General features: G+C 44.8%; 1 protein-coding gene across 2 annotated transcripts in view; it reads right to left on the reverse strand.

Moving 5' to 3' along the window:
- Nucleotides 1-479: 479 nt before the first annotated feature.
- PRKCE (protein kinase C epsilon) overlaps nucleotides 480-13,867 on the reverse strand; it is a 532,535-nt gene continuing 519,147 nt past the window's right edge. For both annotated transcript variants that reach the window (XM_061155486.1, XM_061155485.1), the window contains one exon: nucleotides 480-3,402. In XM_061155486.1, coding sequence (XP_061011469.1) covers nucleotides 3,256-3,402 — 147 coding nt within the window. In that variant the 3' untranslated portion in view covers nucleotides 480-3,255. The remainder of the gene's footprint in view (nucleotides 3,403-13,867) is intronic.

A 13,867-nucleotide genomic window follows, 5' to 3' on the forward strand; every position in this document is an offset into this window, starting at 1 on the left:
AATTTGGAATCTTTAATGTCTAAAAAGCAATAAGCTTCATTAGCACCACCTTGCCACTCACCAAGGAGATAAAATGGAGCCCAGAAGATAAAATGCTCAATTGGATCCAGAAATAAGATTTAACATCATTGTATTTATTAGGTTCTGAAACAATACACATTCACATCCTTTTGAATACAGTACATTTGGCACAATAATGTTTACAATGAAATAACACTAATGAATGGCAAGAGATTAAAATTACATCCCAAAAGGAAAAAAATGTACAAATAAAGCATCACAATACAAAAAAAAAAAAATCCCTAAAGTTGAATACATTTTATATTTAGCCAGAATTATTTTGCACATAATTTAAAAAGAGGTAATTTTTAGCCTTCTTTTTTTTTTTTAATGTAAGAAATGCATTTTTTTCACCTTTGGAGGAAAAAAAAATTATTTCCACTTCACAAAGTCCATAATGAGAGAACACAGGAGAATAGCTATCCTTCATATATTTTTTTGGCATTTTTTTACACTCCCTCCTTTTTTGTCTCAAAAAAAAAAAAAAAAAAGAGTGAGCAAGCTAGTTGGAAAGATTAGAAAGAATTAGCAGAAATGTAATAGTGTGTCTGCTTCCAAACTCATGTGAAAACCGAAATGAAACAATGATTATTCAAGGAACATACAAGCTCTATTCTACAGACTACATAGGATTTGAATCTGCCTGTGTGAGAACTTGACCAGCTTTCAAGCAGGAGGCATCCCAGTCAGCCCAGCTCTGGGGGCTGGAAGGGGGCATCTCTGAGCCAGGCAACCTGCTTGAGTGACTGCTTGGAGCTGCTGGGTAGAATGAATTATTATTTGTCTTCCAACAAAAATGCCAGTTGTCCTGTAGGAAGGGCCCAACCCCTGGGGACATGGGAATACTTTGGACAAGGTCATTTGGCATGACAGTTTAAGAGCTTGCTTGGTCATTCAATCATCAGGGTGAAGGAAGCAGAGAAGAAAACAGAAAGCAGTAGTGATTCAGGAGTAAGATGGGCAGTATTGTCATGTTTTCCTAAAAAATGAGATGACGCCACCATGAAGATGTTTCTGTGCTTGTCCTCAACTCCGGAAGATAGTCTCCCCCTACTATGTCAAGTTACCGAAGATAAATTAAATTAATCTACTGTTCTTCATCTCTTCACTGGTATGCTGAACACACAAATTGATATAGCATAATATTTGAAATTATAACAAGAACAGATAATAATTACACCTGAGTTTTTTCAAAAATCAGAACAAAAGAGAAGTGAATGTCATCACTAATAACCAAGGCCACAACTAGCCAGATGCAAATATGGGCACCAGCTCTGTATGGGCTTGAGCTAGTCACTGTCCAAACTTTGAAACAACCATCCAGAACATTCCTTTCTCTTCCCCATCTCTATCAGGGCATAATAGAGCAAAGGAGAACTATATGTGAGATTTAATATAGCTTAATACATGTTTACATCTTTTAAAATAAACCAAAATGAAATAAACAATACGAAGAATACCCCTTCTCCCGCCCCCCACCTCCCAGAAAAAGAAAGAAAAAAGGAAACACACCTTATCTCTCGGTAACTTGAACCAATACGCTTACAGAGTATTGCACCTGGACATTATTATAATTATTCTTTCATAGACTAAAGTTTATAATATGCCTGAACATGCAGCAGTTGATACCTCTAAATTCAATGAATTAATTCCACAGGCCTTGCAGCAAACACTATATACAAAAATCTCAAATGTACAAAAGGCAAAAAGCTTCATTAGTGCCACTTTGCCACTCACAAGTATATATATTTAGGGGCAGCTGGGAAATCCACGTGCAATCGTTGGAATGGATTCCATTCCCTGCTAAGTCAGTTCAGTGAAATAGATAATCCAACGACCTCCGGGAAACATAACACACAAAGCCACAGAGAATCCTTGGAAATCAAAGAATGTAACACTGGTAGCATATCTACAGGAGGTAACATCACATCCATTAAATAGCGTCCACATGAGTTGCCCTTGCATGTCACACAGAAACAACACTCTGAGAACATCTTGCCACCCTGTCAGTGTTCCAATAAGTCGCTCTTCCATCTCCTGATACCCTCTACATAACCCATGTTTAGCCTCATGCTGCTTGTTCCAAAAGCAGATATTTTATATTTAACTTTACAGGTTTAATGTTTAAAAACCACAACACAGTAGTACTATCATTTGGTAGAAGTGCGCAAAAATCACACACTGCTGCAGAAAATAAATAGAGTTGATGCTGGGGATTCAGGATGAAACTGGAGAATCTGAGTTTTGCTAGAACCCAGGGTCTTGACCACTCTGCGGGGTAGCCATGGAGTTCAGGCAGAACTTGAACAACAAAGAGCTGTACTAGTTTTCTTTTCTCTCAATTCAGAGCCCCCAGGTGCCACACAAGCATTAAGAGCATACACCATGGATGATGATTTTCTCATTGTATATTAGCCCTTTAATATCTACCTGTATTAACACTGGAATTTATTTCTTTTGGCCAATTAGAAAGCAAATTTGATAATCTATTTTTGAAATGTTAATAGAGTTCAAATCAAATTTCTTTTTCTAAGGAGAGCAATTTCTTCCACAAGATACATGCTTATACAACTTTGGCATGCCCCAAATCTAAAACCAAAGCAAATGACAATGAGCCATTCCAGAGCAAACCAACACAGGGAGCCGATCAGGGTGTCTTCCAGCCTCTCTCCTTCCTGGGCACACCTTGAGGGCGCTCACCCTTGGGCTGAAGAAGCACCAGTCTCTTCTTCTCTTCTGGACAGAATGGCAGAGGGTGGCAGGTGGTGGGTGGGGGACTGGAGTGAGGAGAAGCAAGAATTGTCAGGACTCTATGTTCAAAAACAGAGCCAGAGTCTTGCTTGCTTTTTTTCTTCCTTCTTTCCTTTGCAGTAAAAGACCTGAAGTTCCTTCCTTACCAGAAGCCCCCGCGGAGCAAAGCCAGGCTTGCCAACAGACCAAACTCAGCAGAGGGTCCAGTGAACTGCTGACCCTGCACAATTCTGCAGTACTGGTGAGACGAGAACCAAGAGTGCCTCTGGTCATCAGGTGGAAGAGGGGAGGAACTGGCCCCGGGGTGAGGGAATGCAATAAATAGAGGGTGGACAAGGGACTGGGGCTCCGGGGAGAAGTAGTTCAAGACCATCTGATGGGAAAATAGGAATCTTCCCAGTGCCCCTGCTTGCAGCATCACCAAACTTCACCGGGAGCGGCTGCTCAGGGCATCAGGTCTTCACCAAAGTAGGAGAAGCCTTTGAATTCCTCCTGGTTGATCTGCTTCACAATCGCTTCATCCACAAGTGTGAGTACTGGCTCTTCCCGGGTAAAGTCTTGGTCAAAATTATTGACATCTCTTTTGGTTTTCTGTGGGAAGATAAGAGAAAGCACTGATTCTAGGCTGACCTTCCTCCCCAAGGCCCCCCACAGGGAGTAGGCATTGCGCTGACCAGCCTCTTACCAAAGCAGACCTCTAGCTACTGAGAGCAGACATTGAGCTGTTTCAATGAGGTAACGATGAATGGCCCCAGGACCGCGAGGTGACGGAAGACTTGGAAAGGAAGAATGAGGGCAAGTGAGAAGGAAGAAGGTATGATGGAAAAGCAAGGAAGTGGGATTCCCATAGACTGTGTGTGTGTGCATGTTCGGACATTTTCCCTTTCAGCATCTGCCCTAACCCTCTGGCTCCACTGAGTCCTCCCTTCCTGTGATCCAGGGAATGAACTTGAATTGCCCTCCGACGAGGTCTCCAGTGGTCTTTCTTCCATAAAGGTAACCATCACCACCCCCATCACCTTACCATGTCTCCTCTAGATGACATCTTCTCTATACATAGGGGGATGCATGGAGTTGGGGGTGGGACCATCTTCTGGGAAGCCTGCCTTGATCCTCACCTGCTATCATCCTGAATCCTCTTTTGTGCTCCCACATTATTTCTATTATTACACTCAAGACACTGACTTGCAGTGAATTGTTAATGCTTCTGTCCTGTCCATGAGCTCCTAAAAGGCAGAATCCTTGTCTAACTCAACCTTGGGTTCCCAGCAGTCTACTAAACTAAGCATCTACTGAATGAATGAACACATCAGAAAGCCCACCACTGACTCTCTGGGTCAGAAGGACCCATAACTAGTTGGAAGTTCAAGTTGCCAAAATTGGGCTTATGGTCTGTGGAGGGGTGGAGGGCAGTGATCAAACAAACTCTGGGTTTTGGAGAAAATCAGGAAGTAAGAATAATTCTCTCTGCCTCTGGGGGCTCCCTGCTGGGCTGGGGTCAGTATTCCTTTCTAGCACACACTACAATGGTGAGAAAAACTTTCACAGAATAGTGGGACCTGGCTGAGACCTGAAGAATGAATTACCATTATGTTGGTAGAGATGGGAGGAAGGCACCTTGGCAGAGAGAGAGATGGGACAAAGGCAGGGGTGTGGGAACACGAAAGATGTGTATACAGGACAATGGGTTGGTCAAGCTGTTTGTGACAGAGTGCAGCGTGGGGATGGTGGGAAATAAGGGTGGAGTCCAACTGAGAGAACTTCAGTACCAAGTCCCCTCTCCTCTGCCTTCCACAACACAATACTGAGATGACTGAAAGAGTTCTGGCAATATTTTTTCAGATATTGATTAATTGGCATTATCCAGGAGTAGTGCCCTGGATGATAGAATAACTCTTATGAAAAGGTGACTATTATTATTTGTAGAATAAATATTCACATATGCTATGTTCTGTGGAAATCAGTTACCTAAAAGGTTAATGATAGTCTGTGTAAAAAGTAGTCTTGAGACAAAGCTATATTTTGTACCCTGCTCTGGGAGAGTCATCATGCACGTCAGCAAATGAAAGGCTGTGGGACACCCAGAAGTCAAGAAAACCTGGCTGATTTGAATAAGGCCAGTCTTCCTCAGACTTGACATAAAACTTTTTTTTTTTTAAATACACACACACACACACACACACACACATATATATTTTATTTTATTTTTTTTGCTGTGGACCATTTTATTTAAAGATTCTCTTAGATTCTTTTTTGATGTGGACCATTTTTAAAGTATTGAATTTGTTATCATATTGTTTCTGCTTTATGTTTTGGTTTTTTGGCCATGAGGCATGTGGGATCCTGGCTCCCAGACCAGGGGTCGAACCCACACCCCCTGTATTGGAAGGTGAAGTCTTAACTGTGGACTGCCAAGGAAGTCCTTTTTTTTTTTTTTTTCCTAAATAGTTTCTCAATATCCGTCCTGGGAGCAAAGTTCTGCGGAATGTGGTTTGGGAAATGCCACTTTACAGAGCATCTTCATGTTTACTTGCTCATTGATCTTGGAACAGGCAGGTGTTATTATCCTGATTTTACAGATGTGGAAACTGTGGCTTACAGAGGTTTGATCACTTGCCCAGAGTCACGCAACTGAGTTCAGAGTGGGGCCAGACTCAAGTCCAGCTCTCAGCATGATGCCTCTCATGGTGCAGAATATTTGGAAAGCTGGACACTGGAGACATGCGAAGACATGGCCAGGCTCAAATTCAACCAGGAGACCTTTAGGTTAAGCTACTAGGCTGAAGTAAAGCCAGAAAGACTTGTTAGTAAGTCAGCATGGTGGGAGAGGGCTGTGGATCAGGGAGAGAGTGGTACACGGTGAGGTGAACTTGGCAGGGAAGCTGTTTTCAAACTGTCCTAGATTGAGGTCCGAATCAGACAGACACCACGGAGAAGAGATGAGCTAATCTTTCCCGTGCTGCAGCCCCCATCAGTCCTGCTTGGCATCTTCTCTCCGGCCTTGAGCCACCAGAGCTCACTAGGGCTCAGAGACCTTGGAGGGGACAGAAAGGGGACAGGGGAAAGCCGCAGGGACGGAAATGGTCCTTGCAGGACAAGGCGGTGTGTGCCGCCCCTGAGATGAGAAAACTGAGTGGCTCAGCCGTCCCTACAGCAGGGCTGGCTCCAGGCAAGAGGACGACTTGTTCTCCATCTCCACTGTGTACAGAGCAAAAGGAAAAGGGGGGCCCTGCGTGGAGAGAGACTTCAGGGGGAACCACAAAGCCCATCTCCACAGTGATGCATGTGGGACGCGGGAGGGCAGCCGCCTGGGGAGAGGGTGTGAAGACTCCTCTGCTGAAGGTCTCTATCACAGGAGCGAGGGGTTCACTTTGATTGAAGAGGGGTAACAGCTTGTGGCCTATGGTGCAGGGGGAGAAGCAGGATGCGGAAGAAGGCGCCAGAAGCATGGGAAGGACCAAGTATCATCCTGGATGGTGACCAAGAGGCATCCTCAGTGGGGGCAGGAGGAGAGGGAGTCGGTGAGGAAGACTGGCAGAGAATAGGGCAGAAGGGAAACTCAGTTTGAACACCACTGATGGTGGGCTAGATCCAGGACCTTTCAGGGGCAGGAGCCCCTCCTTCCGGCCTCCTCTGCACTGGTCACTAACGGGGGAGGGGGGCCGGTATATAGGGAACCTCGGGAAGTCTGTAAAGGCTTTGGCATTGACTCCCCTGTTTAACTTCTTGTGCTTCACCTTTCTATTTGAGTCCACTAGTCATGGAAGCTGGTTTCATTTCCTGAGGTCAACCAAGCATAGTGATGGAGCCAGGTTCCACAGGATGTCTGAATGTCCCAACTTGCTGACTGCCTACCAGGGAACTGGGCTCAGTCAACACAGCTAGAGACATCTTTTTCCGGTGCATGGTGGGCTGGCTTGGGGAGCAATCAAGCTCAGCTCTGGGCTTTCCAGGGGTCCCAGAATCATTGGTGGCATGGCAGCGAGTGTGCCATTCTTCAAGAACTCTATGGAAGAACCTACTTGGCTCATGCACACCTTATGCTACCTGGTCCAGGCCTTATTTCCCTTGGAGACATCTTATATCCTTGTCGGTTATTCATTTCCATTCATATAACTAACAGTTCCTGACTATTTATTAACCTTAGAGGCTTGGGAAGTTTTCCAGAGCAAGTATCTCTGAGGAAACCCATCCCAGGTTAATAGCATGTAGGCAGCCTCCCATCCTCACATTTAGAGGATTGGGGACTATATCCTTTACTCACTGGTTTCATTCTCTGGAAAGCTGCTGTCTCCCTTACAGAGCAGGTACAGGACTCATCTCCAAGGTTCTGATGGACAAAGTCCCTGTCTACCTGGACCTGCAGTCATCCCATCTGCCTCCCTTCATGTCTACACACCCGACTCTTAGCACCCACCACACAGCCTGAGACGTGACACTGGGACTCAGAACAGCCTTCTAGCTCTTCACACCTTATCTCCTCCATGAAGCCCCTCCCGCATCCTCTGACCCACACGGAGGAGGAGAAAGAGCACTGGCTGACCTCACACCTTGGTACCGTCCCCTTCCTGGTTTAATGACATTGTGAGGGAAACCTCTTTGAGCCTTGGTCTTTTCATCTGTAAAATGGGGGTGGTCCCAGGAGCCCTACGATAGCCTTGATGACTGAGTTGGATGCCAGATGTGCGGTGCCTCAGTGCAAATCCTGACACAGAGTGGGCACCCAATAAATGTGAGCTCCTACCCTGCCTCTCAGCCTTAGCACCACGTGCCTTGCATGCCTCACGCTCAGCTTGGCTGGGTCTCCAGTGCAGCCCATGGGTGCCATGAGCTTTGGAGTGCAGGGCCTGAGCTCACACTTCTCTCTGTGCTTTCAAATCCTGAACTAGTGCTGAGCCAGGGCCTGCCTGCACATCCTGGTCTTCCTCCAGCCACTGAGATTCTTCCAGCGATGCCCTACTGCTCTCAGAAAAAGCGCCAGTGTCTTAATCACTTCTAAGGCCCTTTGGGATCTGGTCCCTGCCCACTTACCCAGCTTTTTATCCTAGGCCCTGTGGAACCATGAAGTTCTTTGGACTCACTGGCGTCTTCCTGCAACCGAGCCTTTGATCAGCCAGTCCTCTGCCTGGAGCACCCTCTCCCCTCTCTGACTTCTGCCCTGTGTCCTCGTCACCTAGCTGACTTCTGCCTCACCTTTTCCATCTTGGCTTAGATATCCTGCCTTCAGGAAAACTTCTCTGTCTCTCCAGGTCTCTTCTTGGGGTCTTGTCATCTCTCCTAACTTTTATCACAGCACGTGCCACCCTGGGTGTCCACCTCCTTTTGTGACTAATCTGTGAGCTCCTGGGGGCAGGGATCAGGTTGAACTCAATGTTCCATCCTCAGGCTGGTGCACTGCCTGGCACATAGTGAGTGCTCAATAAATAACCGAGAAAAGAGATTGAATGCATGTCTCTTGCTACCACTTTATCTAAAGCCACTGAAGTGATCTGGGTTCAGGGCCTGAGGCACTCTTGTGCCAGTGGGTGTCTTTGTTTCGAGAAGGCTGAGGACTGACTGACAAAGAGCCCGGAGCAGGGTGCCCTAGCCCATGGCAGCTCCACCGGACCCTGAGAAAGCGGCCGGTGTAGGCCTGGTTAATAGGTTTCCTCTGCCATCAGCAGTCAGCCTGGGCCACTAAAGTTCTTCAGTTGCTGTTATGAGACAGAAATGGAATGAGCCAGGGTTTGGGCAAATCCCACTGAGACAGATAGGCTAAGAGAAGTTTGGGGATTTTGTGGGTATGTCCCTAACCTCCGCTATAGGTGTCAAGGGAAAACAACACTCCTCTTCCCTTTGGCTTCCTGCAGAAGTCAGGTCTTAGATCTGAGAGGTCTAGGGCTGACCTGGGGGAGGGCATACTTCTGGCATCTGCAGTGGGGGAGTGAGGCAGTGCTTATGGAGACAGAGTTATAGGTCACTCTAGAGTCTTCTGAGAAATTGCATCTGAGAGGCAAAGCTGGTGGACCTGTCTGTTAAATCACCCCGAGGCCGTAGAGGGCTGGAGGCTCAGCCAGCTGTGGCCGTGTTTGGACTCCAGTGCGGACATGGGCAGGCTGCCTGCATGCTTGCTTCCTGTCTGGCTGGCGCAGTTCTTTCAGAGCCCTCACTGAACTGAAATCATAAACACAAGCTTTCAGAGAAGCCAGTGATTTCTGCTTCTGTCTTCATCTGATTATGAGGAGATAACAGATGACTTGTTCTAAAGTGCCCAGAAAAGTCCCTGGTCTTACAGGCCGGGGCATGGGGCAATAGTCACTGTGCTGGTCCCAGACCACCTCTTCATCTCTGCCTGGCATGACTGCAAGGGCACACAGGCAACAGAGTGACCACAAGCCAGGGTCCTGGCCCCACGAGTATGACAAGAACCTGGGAGACAAACTATTCCTGGGGAGTCACGCTGTCTCAATGTGTTGTCCAAGAACCCAGCTTTCAGGTTCTAGCTCCCTCTTGAGTCTCCCAGACTCCAGCCTCCCTCCAGCTCACCCTCCTTTCCCAGTCCCCACAACACTTCCTGGAACATGCATTTTTCCCCCCCTCCTTCTAATATTTTTATGTGTGTCACATTTTCCTCTCATATCCCTCAAGGTACCTGTTGCAAAGTAGGACACACAGCAATCCCTTCATATTCATTTGCTCAAAATCCTTTTACTCACCATAAAAGTCAAACTAAAAATGCTTCCTAGCTTTAAAATGTCCCAGTATGCTTATCTAAGCTCTATTTTGTTTGAAATGTCAATATGCTTATCTAAGCTCTATTTTCTTCTTTTAAATATCCTCAAAGAAAAAGGAAACATGTAAATAATTAGCATACTTGCTCAATATCAATTAACTAGATCTTTAGATACAAATATGTATTCATTCAGTTCAGTTCAGTCGCTCAGTCGTGTCCAACTCTTTGCGACCCCATGAACCGCAGCACACCAGGCCTCCCTGTCCATCACCAACTCCCGGAGTCTACCCAAACCCATGTCCATTGAGTTGGTATTAATTAAACTCATATATTTTCAGAGTATATGTGTATATCTTTATACACACGTTTACCTGTGAAGTTAGATGAAATAGGAATGTAAAACTGCATAGCCTGACAAATATAGGGTTGGGACACAAATTCAAGTTAACTATCATTTGCCTAGAAATTTCTCTCAACATATTCTTTGATCTCTTTCCCGATTTTCTTAATAGAAAACAGAGTGAGACACACAGAGGGCTGCCAGTGGAATCTTTCACAGCACCTATCTTGCCAGGGAGGTGTTTACCATTCTTTAATCCATTTCCTTCTTAGAATGTGGTGGCCAGAACTGCTGGCTTGATCCTTGACTCTTGTGTTCTGAACAATGCTAAGGGCGGTCAGTTTCTACTTGGTGGAAACCCTCAAGTTAAACCATCGGCTAAGAGAGTGTCAGTGTTTTACCGTTTATGGAGTAACTGTGATGACAGTGATGCTCTTATAGCTTTACCAATCCAGTTTAACCTTGAATGAGTTGAACTGTGTCTCCCTCAAAAGCTATGTTGACATTCAGAGCACCAGCACCTCAGCCTTATTTGGAAATAAAGTCTTTGAAAATGTAATCCAGTTGAGATGAGGTCATCAGGGTGGGGCCTAATTCAGCATGACTGGTGTCCTTATAAGAAGGGGAAACTTGGACACAGAGCTCAGACATGCACAGCGGGAGGACCTGATGAAGAGACACAGGGAGAATGCATGTGAAGAGTGGAGGGATGCGGCCACAAGCCAAGGGACATCTGGCACCACCAGAAGCTGACAGAGGCAAGGAAGTCTTCCTTCCCTTGCAGGTTTTAGGGAGAAACCCGATCTGCAGGCGCCTAGATCAAAGACTTCTCACCCAGAACGATCACATTTCTGTTGCTGTAAGCCACCAGTGTGTGGCTGGTAGCCCCTGGAAACTAACACAAACCCCAATCTTCTGAAATAAATTTTTCGCATCTGAATGTCACTTTTGACATTTAACCTTGATTTCTTCTTATGGTGGGGCTTATTTCTAGCCTGTCAAGATTACCATAAATAACGATTCTGTGATTTACCTCTCTGGATCTCAGTTTCTTTACCAAGAAACTGGGAGTAATAAATCTACCAAGCTTGCTGATTGCATGACAGCATAAAAGTAAATCTCATGTAAACTAGAGTTTACTTTAGAAAGTACTATATGAATGTCATTTTAATTCTGTCATCCAGCTCATTTGCCATATCCTTCAGCTTTGTTTTGTTTAAGTTGTTTTGATCTGGACCATTTTTAAAGTCTTTACTGAATTTCTTGCAATATTGTTTCTGTTCCATGTTTTGTCTTTTTTCTTTTTTTTTTTTTTTTTGGCTGCAAGGCATCTGGGATCTTAGCTCCTCCACCAGGGATCGAACCCCTACCCCCTTCACCTGGAAGGCGAAGTCTTAACCACTGGACTGCCAGGGAAGCCCCCTCCTTCAGCTTTTTGTCATCCTAAAATTTGACTGCCATGCCTTCCATCTCTCTATAAAGATGCTTGTTAAATGCATTGTTAATCAACCAGCCATGGTCACTTTTTCCATCTGGTTCAGGAAGATGATATTAGAGATTTTCAACTGTTTTGCTGGAATAAAGATACACAATGCCTGCAGCATTTCTCTGATCTATTAGTCTAGAAGTGAAGTTAACTGGCTCCCGGCAATTATCATTTTCCCCTAAGTGTTCACAAACCATCTTCTCATAAAACCTTCTAGAAATCTGCTTTAATCACATCCATCTCAGAGTATCCCAAATGTCATTTTCTCTCTTTTTGAATACTGGGAGCCTATTTGCCCATCTCCCATCATTTGGTACCACTGCTCTATTCCGTCAAATCCCAACCACCAAACAGTGGGCTAATTCTTTGGCTAATTCTTTGCCAACCTGAGAGGTAACTCACCTGGGCCTCTGAGATGGCTTTCAAACTTAGCTGCATAACAGAACCACCAGGGAATTTTAAATGAAAGTGATGCTACCCCCATCCCAGAGATTCAGTGTAACTGCTCTAGGACCTGGCCTGGGTGAGTTATAGCTCCCATCTGACTTCATTAGATATAATTTATTAATCTACTTCACATGGCTTTTGGTTCACCCAACAGTGGTTTCTGCCCTAATCTCTGTACAATGAAGATATTTCTCTTTGGGAAAAAATTAGAGCCAAAATAATAGCCTTGCTATTTGTCCTTGTTTTCTCCACCCTGCTGGTGCATCAGAAACAAACATGCATCTGTACGGATACCTGGGTTTCAACCCCTATCTCGAGAACTGGAATGTCCAGGGGTGGGGCCCAGACCTGTTTTTTTCTTTTCTTTTTTTAAGCTCTGTGAATGATTCTGATGTGCATCCTGGCCAAGCCCCTCTGTATAAAGATCAGTGGATCTTTCTTCCTTCTTTTTCTTAGTTTCAAAAGGCTACTTTGCTGTCCAAAAGCCTATTTAGGGGCCTAACTGGTCTGGATTCAGCTTCCCCTCAAGGTCACACAATATACTAGCATTCCTTCTCAATTTCATGCCATTCCTCACTTAGTTTATATTGATTGCTTTTTATAAAATCTGGACACACAAGAGTCTACTGGCAAGCCACACTAGTTTCTTTATATATTGCCCTCTGAGAGGCAGAATAGCCTAGTGCTTTAGCATGCATGTTAAACTTTATGGTCTTGGGTAAATCATGTAGTCTCTCTTGTGCCTCAGTTTCCTCATCTGTAAAATGGGGATATTAGTAGTCCTCCTCATATACTTGTTATAAGGATAAGTGAAATAATGCATTTAAGTGATGAGAATGGTACCCAGCAGAGAGTAAATATAAATTATTAGTAATACTTCTTTGTCAGTATTGATCCAACAGTATGATGAGAACAAACAGCATCATCTTTTGGATGATCCTTGATCTCAGGTCATAGAATAATCATCGTTTCACCAGGGCAACCAGTGTGCGTTTATCTCCTACATAATCCAAACACTAGAACTCACCAGTCTTCTCTCAAAAGCTAAGAGCCTGAAGTATGACCCACCCAAAAGGACATTCCTGAATCTTTTATTGCTTTCCGACCCTTGTTTGTTTTTCCTCATTTTCACTGCATTCATATTTACAGTATGTGATTTTATACATCCTGGTGGGCTATCTTTAAACTTTCTAGATTAAAGTGAGATAAGAAAAACAAAAAGGAAGAAAGAAGATGAATTTTACTTTCAGCACTGCTGGCTATGACATTATTTATCCTTTTCTCTGTGATGAGCAGGGGTGTGTGTGTGTCCATGGGGAGCTGTGGACAGGGGAAAGCGTGCAATGTATGCCTCACCTGCCGATGCTGCCTTCAAGAACACAGACCCTGCCTTTCCAGGTCTTCTGAATTCCCAACAAATGCCCCAGATATATTTTAATGCTAGATCTCCTAATTTTTGCCAACTAAGTCAATTAAAAAATAGAGTAGCCTGGTTGAATGGGTCAAACAGTCCTCCAGTTTGTGACCTCTATTTAGTAAAGTTGTTTCCACCTTTTAGGGGAAAAGAAGGTCAAGACCCATTTGCTTTTTAAGCACAAATGATTAGCTTCGTGGCATTTACAACTGGGAAGCCACTTGGTCCCTGGCCATTCTCTGGTCCACTGGAGACAGTCATGGCAGCATGTTGGCCTTTTGTCACTGGCACACAGAAGCGAGGAGCCACCCAAGTGCCCGGTCAACTGCCTCCACCCCCATAATCTGGTCCACAGCCTCATCTAAAATTTGCCTGAGGGAAAGTGGCTTCACTCCTGAGGAAGTCTGCATATTTAAATGCATTTTTTACTTTGTTATTTATTTAAACTTTTTATTTTATATTGGAGTATAGCTGAGTAACAATGTTGTGATAGTTTTGGGTGAACTGCAGAGAAACTCAGCGGTACTTATGCATGTGTCCCATCTCCCCCCAAATTCCTCTCCCATCCAGGCCGCCACCTAACACTGAGCAGAGCTCCCTGTGTTACACAGTAGGTCCTTGCTGAGTATCGATTTTAAATATACAAATGTATTTTTT

This window comes from Dama dama, chromosome 11 (assembly GCF_033118175.1).
Source record: "Dama dama isolate Ldn47 chromosome 11, ASM3311817v1, whole genome shotgun sequence".
NCBI classification, from domain to species: domain Eukaryota; kingdom Metazoa; phylum Chordata; class Mammalia; order Artiodactyla; family Cervidae; genus Dama; species Dama dama.